At 47.4% G+C, this 18,042-nt stretch overlaps 1 protein-coding gene across 1 annotated transcript in view; it reads left to right on the top strand.

Annotated features, from left to right (window-relative positions):
• The window catches only part of itgb4 (integrin, beta 4), a 155,626-nt gene that overhangs the window by 80,705 nt on the left and 56,879 nt on the right, over positions 1-18,042 (top strand). The window contains 10 exon segments of the mRNA XM_073026696.1: positions 1,337-1,388; positions 3,530-3,718; positions 4,445-4,548; positions 5,204-5,262; positions 5,879-5,902; positions 8,303-8,451; positions 9,189-9,368; positions 9,873-10,021; positions 16,597-16,804; positions 17,590-17,729. Coding sequence (XP_072882797.1) covers positions 1,337-1,388; positions 3,530-3,718; positions 4,445-4,548; positions 5,204-5,262; positions 5,879-5,902; positions 8,303-8,451; positions 9,189-9,368; positions 9,873-10,021; positions 16,597-16,804; positions 17,590-17,729 — 1,254 coding nt within the window.

Below are 18,042 nucleotides of genomic sequence, written 5' to 3' on the forward strand. Positions count from 1 at the left end.
ACAGTACTAGTATGGTCGTGGCAATTCTGAAGGAACACAATACAAACAACATTAGAATCCCCCCAACCCTGGACCTTATACATAGCAGCGAAAAATGTAAGCAAATACACCTCATCTAAGACGTCTACTTTTTTGTACACACATGCTGAATGCCCGAACCGAGACTAAACATTCACGTTACGCGGTTACGTGCACAACCAGTCATGATACAATAAAGTTAGACAAAAGGTACACTTTGGCACAGCTTTTACAAGAGATTGCCTGGTAGTTAAATTACAGGAAGACTGACCTACTTGGCCGGTGAGGAACTTTGCAAGCCACGCTATCCAGCGTCGAGTTCTTTACTCATGAAAATCTAAAGCATCCACATGTAAAACATGTTAAATTACCGATATTCTCGATTTGCCAGCAAGCGTAAACGAATTCACAAGGATATTGTACATTAATGCTCACCTTTCCTCACCAAGCCCAGTACCGGTGGGGTGGGGGGTGTCTCGATTCCAACGCCCCACCAGCTTCTGCCGCAGAAAACAAAATAGTCTCCCTCTATCCCACGCATGCGTAATGACGTCACCATCTCCACTTAAAGGCACAGACAACTATTCTGGCATTACCCGGATGAATGCCTGAGTACACTTTTTAAACGATAATAAATAGCATTCGATGGTCACCTGGTTACAGAGAGGACAATAGCCGGGCCATGAGGTCACTGATTAAAAGGTTAGGCGGACTGAAGAGGTTGTGCTTTTCTGTTCAGAGGGCATTGGGGGTTGGAGCTCATTGCTTGATGAGGTGGAGGAGCTGTGGGAACCATCCCTGCATTTAACCAGTGCTGAAACCCACACAGCTCAGGATGGAAACAGGCAGCATACTGAATGTCTGCCGCTCTTTCTGACTGGGAGTACTTTCATTAAGTATAAAATCTTATGAAACTACTCCGTGGTTTGCATTAAGACTTGTTAGGGCTTGGAAATGGGATTGGCTTAATCGGTGGTTTTGGTCTCCAGTCTCAGTGGAATCGCATAAATAAGGAAAGATCAAGGAACTGCGGATTATAGGAAGTTTAGACCGGCATAAATTGGACATGGACACAATGAATGATGGGATATCCTTGAGGGGCTGAGTGGCCTGCTTGTAGTTTATCATGTTTTTGGGGTGTCCCACAATTGGTTTTGTGGTTTCAGACCCTGCTGCCCAATGACATTGCATGTTCTCTTGTAGCTTTTATTGGTGGCCGATTTAGAAGTGATCGAAAGGTCTCTAAAACGACATCTCTGTGATTACTTAGTGGGCGACTTTGGACTGTGCTGGTAATGATGTCTCTCTCTTCTCCCAGGCTTGCTGTGCGAGGCTACCTTGCTGTGCCATGTTGCCGTGTTGTGCACAAGGTAATGTTAATCCACCCTTCAAACTCAGGAAGGGGTCTTTATCTCAAACAGCCCGAGTTGTGGAGTATCTTGCACTCAAAAGTTGGATCAGATGTACATTGGTTCAGGGTCCAGTGTTGGCACACGCCGTGAGCTCATTTCTACCAAAGCTTTGTGTGGTTAGGTAGCCTTTTGTCTGAGCCACATACAGTATGTGGCAATCAGGGCATGCCTACCTGGGATTGCGATGGGCATAATGCATACCTGGTACAAGCAGGTACAGCAGATGAGGTGTACCCCAGGCTACTGTGGGAAGCGAGGAAGGAGATTGCTGACCTCTGGCATTTTGTCTGAGCCACGTACAGTATGTGGCAATCAGGGCATGCCTACCTGGGGATTGCGATGGGCATAATGCATACCTGGTACAAGCAGGTACAGCAGATGAGGTGTACCCCAGGCTACTGTGGGAAGCGAGGAAGGAGATTGCTGACCTCTGGCAATGACCTTTGCATCATCAGTGGGGATGGGAGAGGTTCCAGAGGATTGGAGAGTTGCAGATGCTGTTCCCTTATTCAAGAAACAGAGTAGTGATAGCCATGAAGTTATAGACCAGTTACTTCAGTGGTTGGTAAGTTAGAAACATAGAAAACCTACAGCACAATACAGGCCCTTCGGCCCACAAAGTTGTGCCAAACATGTCCCTACCTTAGAAATTACTAGGCTTACCTATAGCCCTCTATTTTTCTAAGCTCCATGTACCTATCCAAAAGCCTCTTAAAAGACCCTATCGTATCCGCCTCCACCACCTTTGGCGTCAACCCATTCCATGCACTCACCACTCTGAGTAAAAAACTTACCCCTGACATCTCCTCTGCACCTGCTGCCCAGCACCTTAAACCTGTGTCCTCTTGTGGCAACCATTTCAGCCCTGAGGAAAAGCCTCTGACTATCCACATGATCAATGCCTTTCATCATCTTGTACACCTCTATCAGGTCACCTCTCATCCTCCATCGCTTGAAGGAGAAAAGGCCGAGTTCACTCAACCTATTCTCATAAGGCCTGCTCCCCAATACAGGCAACATCCTTGTAAATCTCCTCTGCACCCTTTCTATGGTTTCCACATCCTTCCTGTAGTGAGGCGACCAGAACTGAGCACAGTACTCCAAATGGGGTCTGACCAGGGTCCTATACAGCTGCAACATTACTTCTGGGCTCCTAAACTCAATCCCATGATTGATGAAGGCCAATGCACTGTATGCCTTCTTAACCACAGAGTCAACCTGCGTAGCAGCTTTGAGAGTCCTATGGACTTGGACCCCAAGATCCCTCTGATTCTCCACACTGCCAAGAGTCCTACCATTAGCCCTTGTCTGTTATATATCTTGTCTGTTAGAAAAACAAGACTTTTATCCGTATTTACACATGCGACAGTATGTTAATAGGATGGTTAAAAATGTATAATTGTGCCAAGCGCTCTATCTCCATCCTTCGATTTTATGCTTCCACATCCTTTAATCCTTGCAATTGTTACACTTGAACATGATTTCCAAGGATTAAAGGATGTGGAGGCATAAAATTACATGGAAAATCAGAAGATGGAGATAGAACACTTGGCACAATTATCGGCCATTTACACACAATTCTCAAGCTTCATATTCACCCCCAAATCCAAAGAAATTTCTACAGAGGCACAATCGAGAGCATCCTGACTGGCTGCACATGGGAACTGTACCTCCCTTAATTGCAGGACTCCGCAGAGAATTGTATGGACAGCCCAGCGCATCTATAGTTGTGAACTTCCCATGATTCAGGACATTCACAAGGACAGGTGTGTGAAAAGGGCCCGTAGGATCATTGGGGACCCAAGTCATCCCAACCACAATCTATTCCAGCTGCTCCCATCTGGGAAGCGATACTGCAGCATCATAGCCAGGACCAACAGGCTCCAGGACAGCTTCTTCCACCAGGCCGTCGGACTAATTAACTCACGTGATTTGAGTGTATTTCTATGTTACATTGACTGTTCTATTTATTATAAATGACTATGATTGCACGTTTAGAAAGAGTACATGTTTACTCATGTATGTGAAGGATGTAAGAAATAAAGTCAATTCAATTTAAGCGGAACTGTTATTGGATTTGTCCGTGGTTCTTTTTCCAGGTACCATGGTTGGGTTTAAGGAAGACCACTACATGCTCCGTCAAAGCAAGCTCACATCTAACTACCTGCACACGCCAATGCAGCGGACAAACAAGCTGGACGGCACAGATATTGTCCGGTGGAAGGTGACCGACAATGTCCACAAGGGGGCCAAAGTGCACTCCCAACTGCTCAGCCCCAAGGATACTGGTGGGTGTCATGGCAAGGGGAAGGGTGGGAACTGGGAAGGGTGGGAACTGGGATGGGTGTCATGGCAAGGGGAAGGGTGGGAACTGGGAAAGGTGTCATGACAAGGGGAAGGGTGGGAACTGTTTTCAGAAGCAGCTTCTTCCATTTCCAATGTTGAAGCAGCCTCTGGGGGTTCTTACTCCTCCTGCAAAGATCAGACCTGGCAGATTTTTGAGCTTTAAAAGATAGATCCTGTTGAAATGGTTCCAAGGAGCATGAAAACTGACACAGAACTGTGCAACAAAAGTGCTGGTCAACGTTTTGGGACAAAGCCCTTCATCTGTCCTAAAGAAGGGCCTCAGCCCAAATGGTTAACGGTTCATTTCCCTCCATAGATGCTGCCTGACCTGCTGAATTCCTCCAGTGTTTAGTGGTAGCAAACAGCATGTTGGGGAAATGTAGTTGGTTTGCTGTTGTCACACGTACTGAGATACCATGAGCAAATGGCCTGGCATACTGTTCATCAGATCAACTCACTGCAACAGTGCAGGGAGGTGGTACAAGAGCAAGCAATAACAGATTAAAGAGTAACAGTTACAGAGAAAGCACAGTGCAGGCAGACGATACAAGATAGATTGAGGTCAAATGTGAGGAAGTGTGGACTTTGTGTGTCTTACTGCTTTTCAAGTTGTGGTTTGAAGCTTTCACAAAGGTCTCTCTGACCCTCGCTCTGCTTTTCACCCTCAGTTCTGTACAGCCTGACCCTACGAGCTGCCCGAATGTTCAATCATGAGTTGAAAAACCCAGACTCGAGGGATTCAGAACAGCTACGGCTTATGGTGGATGAAAATGTAAGTGTGCCTTTTGTTTTACAGAAATAAATGTTCTGCAACTTTACATTGCTACCGTAACACACGACAACACTAGGACAAAGACAGTGACTGACTAAATTAAAATGTTCCCATCCTGACCTGTCCCCTGTGGTGGCCAGTGATTCCAGACTCGTCCCTGATACCCCTGGACTCAGTATGTTCTTTCTTCATGGTTATCTGGGTGTGGACATATCCCTGGAAAATTGCCAAGGAGTCAGCCTGGGCAGAGGTCTTCACCAGCCACCTCCAGGACCCATAGATAGCTATCTTGGCCATGCCTGGGGCAAGTTTACCAGGGCATGCTCCTCCCTCCCTGCCCCCTTTTCATACTGAATGGTCACATACGACTAGGTTGGGACTCAAGTGCAGCCCGAAGGTGTGGATCAGCCCCACACACCCTTGTCCAGCCTGCAGCTTGGCAAGTGGGCCTGTGAGGGTGGATGGTGCTGCATCCTCCCGTCCACCGGGACAGTGTGGGGCTCTCCTGTGGCACAGTCCGGTTGTCTCTACAGGGGGCATGGTCTGGAGTTGTGAGGGCTGAGGGTGGAGCTAACTCTTACAGGGGAAGCACAGATTGTCAGTGTAATGATGTGATGTATGAGCTCTGAACTATGCCTGCCATTATCTTTTCCAGCTTGGTGAAGTGTATAAACGAATTCCTGGATCTCAGGCAATCCGTAATACTACATTCAGGTATGGATGTTCCAGCGTGCCTTTCTGACAGTCGACCTCTCTTTCACTGTTTCCTTGTGACCCCCTCCCTTCCCTTTCCCTCCTCAGCTTTTTTATTTCTCCAGTCCTGCCAAAGGGTTTCGGCACCAGTACTTTTTTCCATAGATGCTGCCTGGCTGCTGAGTTCCTCCAGCATTTTGTGTGTGTTGCTCGGATTTCCAGCATCTGCAGATTTTCTCCTAATCCTGCTCTCTCTCCCCTTTCAGTTCCCCCCCCCACCCCAGTCCCCACCACTCTCCCAATCCCTGCCCCTCACCCTTCTCATTCTCTGTCTTTGCTGTTCTATTTTCCTCCTCTTCTCCCTCCCCAGCCCACCACTGCCCCACTGTTTTTAACTTCTCCCCTTCCCCCTTCTGCCTCTGTATCTCTCTTCACTTATTTTTGTCCCTCAGTCCTTGCAAGTCTCTTGTTCACTGCCTCTTCTGCCTGTTGCTGTATGTCACTCTCTGCCCTACACCCGTGTCACTGTGTCTCTCTCTTCCCCCTTCCTTCACTGTCTGTCGCCGATGGAAGCCTGTAGAACTGTCTACTGAGAATTTATCTATTCCTTGCTGAATATCTGTTTCTTTTGTTTCAGGACTGTGTCTGATGGTGGAAAGAGGTAGGAGATTTCACCATGCATTTTACCAGCAGTTCCCCTGCTCTTAACCTGTGTGTTACAACTTGCTTGTCTCAGTACCCCATCCTGAACTCCTTAACCTCCTTGACCTTAACCTCTCCTTAACCTCCCTGCTCTCTGCTGTTAACTCCTCTTCCAAATCCTTCTCTACAGGTTGAGTCTAAACCGTCTGTTTTTCAATGACTCCCTCAATTGATTCTCTGTTTATTCCTTTCCCGTTGCCAGACGCAGACATTTGGCACTTGAATTTTCAGCCCTGGTCTATGTGAACACTGTGTCTGAGTAGCTGTTACACTGCAGGGACTGTCGTCATTTTATCCAACTTCGTTCAGTGAGGACCAGGACTCGAGGGCACTGCCTTCCTCCATTGAGAAGTGAAGACTTTCATTTATGTGGCACCTTCCATAACCTCATAACACTCCCAAGTGTTTTATAGGAAATGAACCTTTTAGAGAAAATCCCTCCCCCTCCCCTCTTCCTCTGTTCCCCACTCTGGCCTTTTACCTCTTGTCATCTACCTATCACTGTCTCCCAGAGTCCCCTCCTCTTCCCTTTCTCCCATGGTCCACTCTCCGTTCCTGTCAATTTCCTTCTGCAACCCTTGTCCTTTCCCACTCACCTGACTTCACCGATCAATTCTAGCTATCTTCCTTTTCCACCCTTCTTTCTTCCTTCTTTTCCTGAAGAAGGGTCTTGGCCCAAAATGTTGACCATTTGTTCATTTCCATAGTTGCTGCCTGACCTGAGTTCCTCCAGCATTTTCTGTGCGTTGCTTTGGATTTCAAAGTCAAAGTTGAAAGTGAAATTTATTACCAGAGTACATACACGTCTCCACATACACAACCCTGAGATTCCTTTTCCTGCGGGCATACTTAGCAAATCTATAGAACAAAAACTGTAAACAGGATCTGTAAACTGTAAACAAACTGTGCAAATGCAGATCTAAATTAATAGCAGTAAATAATGAGCATGAAGTAACAAGATAGAATCCTTAATTGAATATAGTTATCCCCTTTTGTTCAAGAGCCTGACGATGTGAGTCCAGAGGCTCCTGTACCTTATACCTGATGGCAGCAGCAAGAAGAGAGCATGGCCTGGGTGGTGAGGATCTCTGATGATGGGTGCTGCTTTTCTATGGCAATGTTTCCTGTAGATGTGCTCAGTGGTTGGGGATTTGCCTACGATGTACTGGGCCAAATCCACCAGCTTTTGTAGGATTTTCTGCTCATAGTAAGACATCACCCCCTCTGATACACCCCACAGTAGTGGTGTCATCAGCAGACTTGTGTATGGCATTGGAGCCGTACGTACTTAGCCACAGTCATGTGAGTAGAGTGGGGGCTACGTACTCGTCCCTGTGGTGCTCCTGTGCTGATGGAGATTGCAGACGAGATATTTTGCCAATCTGAACTGACTGGGGGCTACAAGTGAGGAAATTCAGGATCCAATTGCACAAGAGGGTATTGAGCCCAGGCCTTCGAGTTTACTGATTAGTTTTGAGGGGATTATGCCGAACTGTAATCGATAAAGAGCATCCTGATCTGTGCATATTTGCTGTCCAGATATTGTGTAAAGGGCCAACGAGATAGCATCTGCTGAGGACCTGTTGCTTTGGTAGGTGAATTGGAGTTGATCCAAATCACCATTCAGACAGGAACTGAAATGCTTCAATACCATCTTCTCAAAGTACTTCATCACTGTGGATGTAAGTGCCCCTGGGCGATAGTCATTTAGACAGGTTACCCACTCTTCTTGGGCACTGGTCCGATTCAAGCTTCTTTGGAACAGGTGAGTACCACACACTACCAAAGCAAGAGGTTGAAGATACCTGTGAATACAGCAGCCAGCTGGTCAGCACAGGTCTTCAGTACATGGCCAGGTATTCCATCCAAACTGGATGGTTTCCTTGGATTCACTCCCTTGAAGGCAGACAGCTCCTCATCTTTAGGTACTAAAGGATCATCGGGAGACATGGGGTGTGTGATGGTTCCTTCCTGTTCTGGTGCTCAAAGTGAGCATAGAAGGTTCTATAAGCTCTGAAGCTATAGTGCTCTATAATGTGAAAATTTTGACTGGGAGGTGGATATTTCACTTCCGTTTTCATGATGTTGTAACGGGTGTTGATTTGAAATGGAAACCTCTGCCAGTGCGGCACCTCCTCAGTATTGTACTGGATCACTAGGAATACAGAGCCAGATCTCCTTCTGTCGCTCTAGTACTTTGGCCTGACTCTGCAGTCAGTGATTACCCATTCTTTCTCCTTGCTCACTCTGTGATTTTTGAACTTAACGATCTCCACCAAAAGGAAACATCCCTGGTTTTCTCGTTTTCGCACAGAGCTGTGGTATGTGCTGGTTAACTCTGGGTGTTTCTCCATCACAGATCAGACCTTACAATTATTGACACTCAGCTGCCAGCCCCCCGTGCCGCAGAACCAGAGATTGTGAAACTAACTGAGCATCAGGTTACCATGGGCATCTTCAACGATCTGAAAGTCACCCCCGGCTATTACACAGTGGCATCTGATCGAGGTGAGAGAGCAGCAGTGAGCTTGCCTGCTCCAACTGTCTAGAGCCTGCAGGGTGAGGTGGGAGTGGGTTAAATGCAGTGGATCACACAGGGTGGGAGGGGATTGCATGGGACTGGAGATGAAATATGAGGTTGATTGTTTAGGCTCTGCCTGTCTTTATAACCACTGTCCTCTGCTGCCTAAACCCTCTGAACTCTCAGCTCTCCTTCAGTTCTGCTCTCAAACGTCTCTGAATGTAACTTTCTGTGCAGTCGCTCATGGCCCCAGTAGCCAGGGATCTGGAACACGGAGCTGTCTGCATTTCTTCCCTTCTCTCAGGTATTCTTTCAAACCATCTCCTTCCGTTACTGACCGCCAAATTGATTTAATTATGCACTGATGAAGTCAATTAAGATGTAAAATGTAAGTTCTTGTGTCACAAGGGCTGGTGTAGTTGTGTGGGGTGAATCATAGGATGTGTGGAGTCCATCGTAGGCTGTTGGAGTGGATCACAGATGGTGTGGAGTGGATCTCTGGGTGGGGCATGGAGTTCGATCGCTGGAGATGTGTGGAGTGGATCACTGGGAATGGTGTTTGGAGTTCATTGCCAGGGCTGGTGCTGTGTGGGGTAATCAGAACAGTCAGTTATTATGCTGAAGAAAGTGTTCGGTGGAGAACTCAGCTCCCTCTGTCATGGCTGCCCTGTTAGAGTGTTGAAGCATATCAACTGCTGAAACATCCTCTTTGACCTGTTGGCAGATGCCCATGGACAGGTGGAATTCCTGGAAGGGGTGGAATTAGTCAACGTGCGTGTTCCACTCTTCGTGAAGGATGAAGATGATGATGAGAAGCAGTTACTGGTGGAGGCCGTGGATGTTCCTCTGGGAAATGCAGAGATCGGCAAACGATTTGTGGACATCACTATCATTAAAGAATCTGGTACGGTTTGGGAGTTTGCATCAGCCTGACAGGGTCTGGCACTAAAGCTTTTTAATTCTGTTCATGATCAATCCCATAGATAGGCTGCTGCTGAGCTTATAGTGATACTCCAGACCCCAGAGCATTACATGGGCTCCTCCAACACTTGCCAGAACTGGACGTGAGAGATATGGGACTGTCAGTCTGTGCCAACTTGTTTCAGTGCCGCATCACGACATGAGCATCAAATGACCAGCAGACTCCCGCGTCCCGCCACCCCCCTCCAGCTTCTCTGATAGCAGATTGCCCTTTGCTGGTCACCATTTGAACCTCCTGTTGAGGTCTCAACAGGACTGAGGGTCCCATCTCCACCCACCACAGCTCACCCTGCTCTCCGCCATACCTTCACCACCTCTGCCCTCTTCCAGTTGACTGCCCTACTGTTGAGGGAGATTGGCGGGAGCTCCACTGTTACCGGTTTTATCTCATCATTCACTGACACGTATCTCTGCTCTTGCCCTGTAGCCAAAAGCATCATCACCTTCCTGCAACCGTCCTACACCTACCAGCGGCAGGACAAAGTGGCCAAGATTCCCCTGGTCCGCGAGATCATTGAGGATGGCCGGACACAGGTCTCCTACAAGACACGAGACCTCACCGCCAAGGATGGCAAGGTACTTCTTACAGCCGGTGCCGAAAACCTTCCCGACACTTAACCTGGCAGGACCACCGACCGCAGACCATTACAGCCGGTGCCCAAAACCTTCCCGACACTTACCCTGGCAGGACCACCGACCGCAGACCATTACAGCCGGTGCCCAAAACCTTCCCGACACTTACCCTGGCAGGACCACCGACCGCAGACCATTACAGCCGGTGCCCAAAACCTTCCCGACACTTACCCTGGCAGGACCACCGACCGCAGACCATTACAGCCGGTGCCCAAAACCTTCCCGACACTTACCCTGGCAGGACCACCGACCGCAGACCATTACAGCCGGTGCCCAAAACCTTCCCGACACTTACCCTGGCAGGACCACCGACCGCAGAGCATTACAGCCGGTGCCCAAAACCTTCCCGACACTTACCCTGGCAGGACCACCGACCGCAGACCATTACAGCCGGTGCCCAAAACCTTCCCGACACTTACCCTGGCAGGACCACCGACCGCAGAGCATTACAGCCGGTGCCCAAAACCTTCCCGACACTTACCCTGGCAGGACCACCGACCGCAGACCATTACAGCCGGTGCCCAAAACCTTCCCGACACTTACCCTGGCAGGACCACCGACCGCAGACCATTACAGCCGGTGCCCAAAACCTTCCCGACACTTACCCTGGCAGGACCACCGACCGCAGACCATTACAGCCGGTGCCCAAAACCTTCCCGACACTTACCCTGGCAGGACCACCGACCGCAGACCATTACAGCCGGTGCCCAAAACCTTCCCGACACTTACCCTGGCAGGACCACCGACCGCAGACCATTACAGCCGGTGCCCAAAACCTTCCCGACACTTACCCTGGCAGGACCACCGACCGCAGACCATTACAGCCAGTGCCTAAAACCTTCCCGACACTTACCCTGGCAGGACCACCGACCGCAGACCATTTCTACCCACCAATCTTGATGAAATGACATGAACTGTTGATTTTTTTTTGAAATTCTGCTCTTAGAGGTGTGAGTGTAGCTGGCCAGACCACCATTTATTGCCCAAATATAATTGCCCCTGAAACGCCCATGGCCCTCTTGACTGTAGACCAATTGAAGGGCAAGGCATTTGTTTCTGAGCCAGGACAGCGAGGGATGACGTGTGGCCTGTGGCTTCGGCCTTTGTCTTGGTGGTCAAAATGATAGGCTTGGGAGGAGCTGCTGAGTTACCTGCAGAGGGAATGGCATTAGGTGTGAACGAAGAGGCTTGTGCTGCACTCCCTATTGATCCGAGCCTTGCCTGTTGTGCTGGATCGGGGGATGTACCTGACCAAGAGGTCACAGGTTGAGGAGGAGCAGAGTTTACCTGCCACACTGACTCCACTCAGTCAACTTCAATCCAGGCAAGAGCATGGAGCTCCACATCTGTTCTGATCCGGTCTACGTTGGCACAGCAGTGAAGAGAGAGGGATCCCTCAGTGTTGTGACCAGGTGCTCACACCCCTGAGGGCTGGGTGGGATCCCTCCTACAATGAGGTTGTCGGCATCGGGGTTTGGCCAGCTCGGTTGAGAATGGTGCCACTGGGCAAGACTGTACTATGTACTTTGCTGTTACTACAGTGTGTTTTTCCCAAGTGTTGTTTAAGATAGAGAACTATCAATCCATCAACAGAGGGTGGGAGGTTTCTTTCTCTCTGTTTGATGTGATTTCTCCAGTCTTCACTGAGCCTGGACACAAGGTAGAAGATTCACAGGGCTCCTTCGTCCCTCCTGTGGAATATCAGTTAAACAGATATATTTTCCGGCAATTTCTGACACCAGCTTCTTTTTCACTTCAAATGTGTTCATTGATTTGAGTAGAATATCCCACTGGGGTGGGGGGTGGTTTCGAACATGTCTCTTGTGACTGGGCTTAACAGAGCAGCAAAGCCTTTGCCATTTCAGGACATCTTGGAGTTTACAGGAGATCATCTCAGCCTGACCTCGTCTAGATGTAACATCCATTCTGGAGTTAGCTGGAGGACTGAGAATTGCTCATCCTAGCGTAACTAATTCTTGAAACCCTGCTTCACCCCTTGTCCACAAAGTTCACCCCCAGCAGTTTTAGTTGTGGTGTTTTCTCTGAGTTAATTTGATTGTAAACTAGGGCAGGTGATCCACTCAGATCTCGGCTTGTTCAGAAATAGCGGGCAGGCTGCAGAAAGTTCCTGTAGGTTACACGTCAGCACCAGGCTGCCACAGTGGTGTGGGGCACTGGCCGAAGACCCTGTTCCTTATTGTCAGAAGATGCTTTGGCTGTCGGGCTGGTCAGTGTGGAACTCTCTAGTCCCCTTTGGAAGGAAGATGCAGTACTTGCACAATGACATTTCCTTTGCATCAGACTTTACCCTCTCACTAGACATGGTGCCCTATCCTATTCCTTGGTTTTATTCAACTGAAATGCTGTCTGTTGTTCCGAACAAATTGTCAGGGGCCTTTGAGCAATATTCTGCTGCCACGTGAGCTCACCCAGGCACAGTGCCAGGGCATGGAAACAAGCACAGAATGCACTGCCGTTTGCCAGGAAGGTGGAGGGTTGTGAGCTGCCACCGTAACTTCGCAACAATCCTGGCAACACCAGTCAGTTCCAAAGATTTTCATTGTCCTGGACAAGAAACAGATAGTGAGTGAGTGGCGTCACTAATACCTGTAAATTACAAAGCGGCAATCACTCAGCAATATTGAATTCTGTAAATATCTTACTCTTTTCAACATGAATATTACAATGATAACAAATTGGTGACTCTCACCTTGGGTCGGGAGCCCTGGTGAACATTTCCTCTGGACCATTAAGGAGCCTCTCTTTCCTCGATAATCTTCATCACAACTGTTCTTATTTTTCTAACGTCCACATTTATTGGAATATTTTTCTACTTCACTGTGGACAAGTGTCTCAAGGTGAATCACGTCACGTTGGTGAGAAGCTGCCGTTGCTGCAGTCAGACAGAGCACTCCTTGGTCGCTCAGTCCACCTTGTCAGGATCACTTCTCTTTTAACTGTAACTATAACATAATATTATGCATATTCTTACTTTTCCTTTTGTATTTCCTTGATTTGTTTAAATATGGAACAATCTGTTTAGGCGTTGTGCTATCAAAATATATTCACTGTTCATACTGGCACCAGTGAAGGGGGAGGAAATCCAGAAGAGAGAATTTAGGGAGCTCGCTAGAAAGCTGAAAAGCAGAACCTCCAACGAAGTAATTTCTGGATCGCTCCCTGTGCCGTGAGCCAGTGAGGGTAAGAATAGGATGGCTTGCAGATGAATGTATGGCTGAGGAATTGGTGCAGGGGGCAGGGTTTCAGAATTCTGGGTCATTGGGATCTCTTCTGGGGAAGGTATGACCTGTACAAAAGGACAAGTTGCACCTTGAACCCCAGGGGGACTAATCTCCTTGTAGACAGTCTTGCTACAGCTGTTGGGGAAGGTTTAAACTAATTCGGCAGGAGGATGAGAAACTGAGTGATAGGGCTGAGGATGAGGGAGTTGGTATACAAGCCAATGCAGTGTGTAGTGAGACTGTGAGGAAGGACAAACAGATGGGGCAAAATTGCACTTAGTGGCATGAGTCCCAATATAAAAGAGGGACAAAATTGAAAAGTGATGAATACACGACTGAAAGTGTTAATTTCAATGCACACAGTATATGGAAAGATTATCTTGTAGCATAGTTAGAGATTGACAGGTATAATGTTGTGGGTATCACTGACTCATGGCTGAAAGAAGATTATAATTAGGAGCTTAACATCCAAAAGTGCACGTTGTATCAAATGATAGGCAGAGGGGGTGGCGTGGCTCTGTTGGTAAAAAGATGAAATTAAATCTTTAGGAAGAGGTGACAGAGGGTCAGAAGGTGTAGAATTGCTGTCAGTGCAGTTAAGGAACTGCAAGGGTGAGAAGACTGTTATTTGCAGGACTTCAAACAGTAGCCAGGCGGGGATGACAGCAGAGTAACACTGACTGAAGTTTCTGGGAGCATTTCAGAAGGCACAGAATAGATACATCCCAAAGATGATGAAGTATTCTAAAGGGAAGATGGCACACAGACAAGGAAAATGAAAGGAAACATAAAAACAAAAGATAGGGCATGTAATAGAGCAAAAATTAGTGAGAAATTAGATTGGGAAACCTTTTAAAAACCATCTCACAAAAGCCACAAGGTGGGAAAAATAAATACAAAGCTAAGCTAGCCAGTAACATCAAAGAGGATATGAAATGTTTTCCCAGTTATATAAAGAGTAAAAGAGAGGTGAGAGTGGATATCGGACCACTGGAAAATGATGCTGGAGAGGTAGTAATGGGGGCCAAGGAAATGGCGGACAACTGAATAAATATTTTATGTCAGTCTTCACTGTGGGAGACACTGGCAGTATGCCAGAGGTTCAGGTGTGTCAGGAGACAGAAGTTAGTGAATTGCTATTACTAAGGAGAAGGTGCTTAGGAAGCTAAAAGGTCTGGAAGTAGACAAGTCGCCTGGACCAGGCGAACTACACCTAGGGTTCTGAAAGAGGGATCTGAAGAGATTGTTTCAAAAACACTAGATTCTGGCATGGATCCTGAGGACTGACACTCTGCTCTTCAAGGTGAGAGGAAGACAGTTAGTCTGACTCAGTGGTTGGGAAGAGTCAATTGTTAAGGATAAATTCTCAGGGTACTTAAATGTAATGATAAAATAGGCTGAAGTCAGCATGGTTTCCTCAAAGGAAAATCTTGCCTGACAAATCTGTTGGAAGTCTTCAAAGAAATAACAAGCAGGATAGATGAAGGAGATTGGTGGATGTTGTGTATTTGGATTTTCAGAAGACCTTTGACAAAGTGTCACACATGAGCCTGCTTAGCAAGACAAAAGCCCATGGTATTATAGGAAAGATACTAGCATGGATAGAGCAGTGGCTGATTGGCAGGAGGCATAGAGTGGGAATACAGAGAGCCTTTTCTGATTGGCTGTCAGTGACTAATGGTGTTTTCTAGGTGTTGGTGTTGGAACTACCGGTACTTCTTTTTATGTTATACATCAATGATTTGGATTCTGGAATTGATGGCTTTATGGCCAAGTTTGCAGATGATATGAAGATAGGTGGAGGGGCAGGTAGTGTGGAGGAAGCAGGAAACCTGAAGAAGGACTTGGACAGATAGGAGAATGGGCAAAGAAGTGGCAAGTGGAATACAGCGTCAGGAAATGTGTGGTCATGCACTTTGGTAGAAGGATTGAAAGCATAGACAATTTTTTAAGAGTGGGGAGAACATTAAAAAATCTGAGGTCTTTAGAATCCTCGTGCAGGATTCCCTGAAGGTTAATTTGCAGGTTGAGACGTTTGTGAGGAAGGTAAATGCAATGTTAGCATTCATTCTGAAAGGACTAGAATATTAAAGCAAGGATGTAATGTTGAGGCTTTATAATGCACCGGTGAGGCCTCACTTGGGGTATTGTGAGCAGTTTTGGGCCCCTTATCTAAGAAAGAATATGCTGACATTGGAGCGAGTTCAAAAGAGGTTACAAAAATGATTCCGGGATTGAAAGGCTCATCGCATGAGGAGCATTTGATGGCACTGGGCCTGTACTCACTGGGATTTAGAAGAATAGGGGGAATCTCATTGAAACCTATTGAATGATAGGGTGAATGTGGAGAGGATGGTTTCTATGGTGGGGAAGTCTAGGACCAGAGGGCACAGCCTCAGATTGGAGGGACATCCAGTTAGAATGTAGATGAGGGGGAATTTCCTTAACCAGAGGGTGGTGAATCTGTGAAATTCATGGCCACAGGCAGCTGTGGAAACCAGGACCCATTGTGTGCATTTAGGATGGAGGTAAGTCAGGACATGAAGAGATACGGGGAGAAGGCAGGAGAATAGAGTTGAGAGGGAACTGGCTCAGCCATACTGAAATGGTGGAACAGACTCACTGGGCCATGTGGCCTAGTTCTGCTCCTATGTCTTATGGTCTACGTGTACCATTAATAAACCTGTTACAATATTGCTCTAGGTTTCCAGTATCTGTAATCCTTATAGTTCCAAACTGTCTTCCTTTTGTTAAGGTAGCGTCCCAAGTTTGAGGGTCTTTGTTGGTAGTGGCATTTTTTGCAAATGGCCACAGTTTGGGAGCTGCAGTTCCAAGAGGCATAAGGAGACCACAGGAATTATCCCTGGCAGTAATGGATGTCGGTTTTTGTTTTGCAACGCCTCTTAATAAATCCAAGGACTGCATGATTTTCAACGGTCTTCTCAACTTGTGCTGCCTCATCCAAGTACAAAACTCTGTTGCTGCTGTACTTTGTAAACTGCTGCATTAGCTCACGTGCTTTGTGAATTCTTCCTTAAGAACTATATCCAGTCGCAAGGAGGGCTTTTATTGAATGGTCTTGTGTACGATGTAGAATCTTGAGCTCACCGTGGCCTTGTCTGCCTGCACTGTGCTTCCCCTCTACCTGTAACACTCTATTCTGTGTTGTTGCTGCTTTTCCCGTGTGATGAAATGATCTGTATGGATGGCATCTACCTGATACCTGTGATGATAATGAACCAAGTTACCATGTGCATTTGTTTTCACCCTTTGCAGGATTACATATCAACTGAAAATGAGCTGACGTTCCTTCCCGGTGAGACCCACAAGGAGATTCCTGTCAAACTCCTGGAGCAGAACGAAATGGACTCCCTCCTGGGGAATGAGCAGATTAAACAGTTCCTTTTGGAGCTGTACAGACCCCGAAATGGTGCTAAACTTGGCAAAATACCCCGCACCACTGTCACCATTGGCGACGAGAGTGGTGGGTACCTCTGTCGCTATCTCACCTGTCAACACATCCCATTCGTTTCCAATGTCTCACCTGCCTCTTCCCCCAGCACCCGTAACACGAAGAAGAAACTCCCCTTGCCTCCTCTCCTCAATCTGCGTGAGCAGACATCAGGAAGGAATGGGCAAAGTTCCGTTCTCTTCCGCATGCACAGACACAGACAGACAGACACTCACACACACACTCTCTCACACACACACACACACACTCTCACACACACACACACACACACACACACACACTCACACACACACACACTCACATGCACTCTCACACACACACACACACACACACGCACTCTCACACACACTCTCTCACACACACACACACACACACACACACACACACACACACACACACACACACACACACACACACACACACACACACACACACACACACACACACACACACCCCCCCCCCCCCCCCCCCCGAATGTGTAGATATGTTGGTGAGTTTATTGACATATGATGAGGTACTGGAACAAGGAAAATTGCATCACAAGCACATGGAGTATAAATTATACTCTAATTATTAAAGACAGAGACATGGAGAGACCATAGGGCCAAAGGAAAAGACACAACCAGAGACAAGGCCATTGTAGTGCAAGAGGTGGTTTGTATTTGGGCAGAACTTGTGTAATCTAAGAGGCACTTCATAACTGTGGGCCACACTGGATGATTCTTCAGCAGTTGAACAGCAGACTGGCTGCGGTGAAAGCTAAATGATGGTTATGTTAATATATTTTGTTGCTAAAGTTACAGCAAAGCAGATGGGTCTTGAACAGTCTATGTTCTCTATCAATTCGCCACCTCTGAACATGAAAGCTCAGCCAATTGACAGCAGGAGAATCCAGGTGAATTGGAGTCCGGCCCTGGGAGACGTGTCGGGGTACAAGGTAAGCCCTCGTACCATTCCAGGGCAAGTAACTGCCCAACACCTGGGTAAAATGGGTCTAAAGATACAACGGAGGTAGAACTGCAGGAATTGGATACGACTCCAGGACTGATGGGAAGCATACCTCAACCCAGGCAAAGGAAACTAGGGGCACTGTACGGGGTGGGATAGCGATCTGGGTGAGCATTTGCTATGCTGCTGAACAGTACACTGGATTCTGGAGAATTGGGCCATCAGTTCATCGGAACAGTCACTTATTTGAGACAACTCCAAAAGAACAAAAACTAACTGAGGTAATAGCTGGGATTCCCTTT

This window comes from Hemitrygon akajei, chromosome 22 (assembly GCF_048418815.1).
Source record: "Hemitrygon akajei chromosome 22, sHemAka1.3, whole genome shotgun sequence".
Classification (NCBI taxonomy): domain Eukaryota; kingdom Metazoa; phylum Chordata; class Chondrichthyes; order Myliobatiformes; family Dasyatidae; genus Hemitrygon; species Hemitrygon akajei.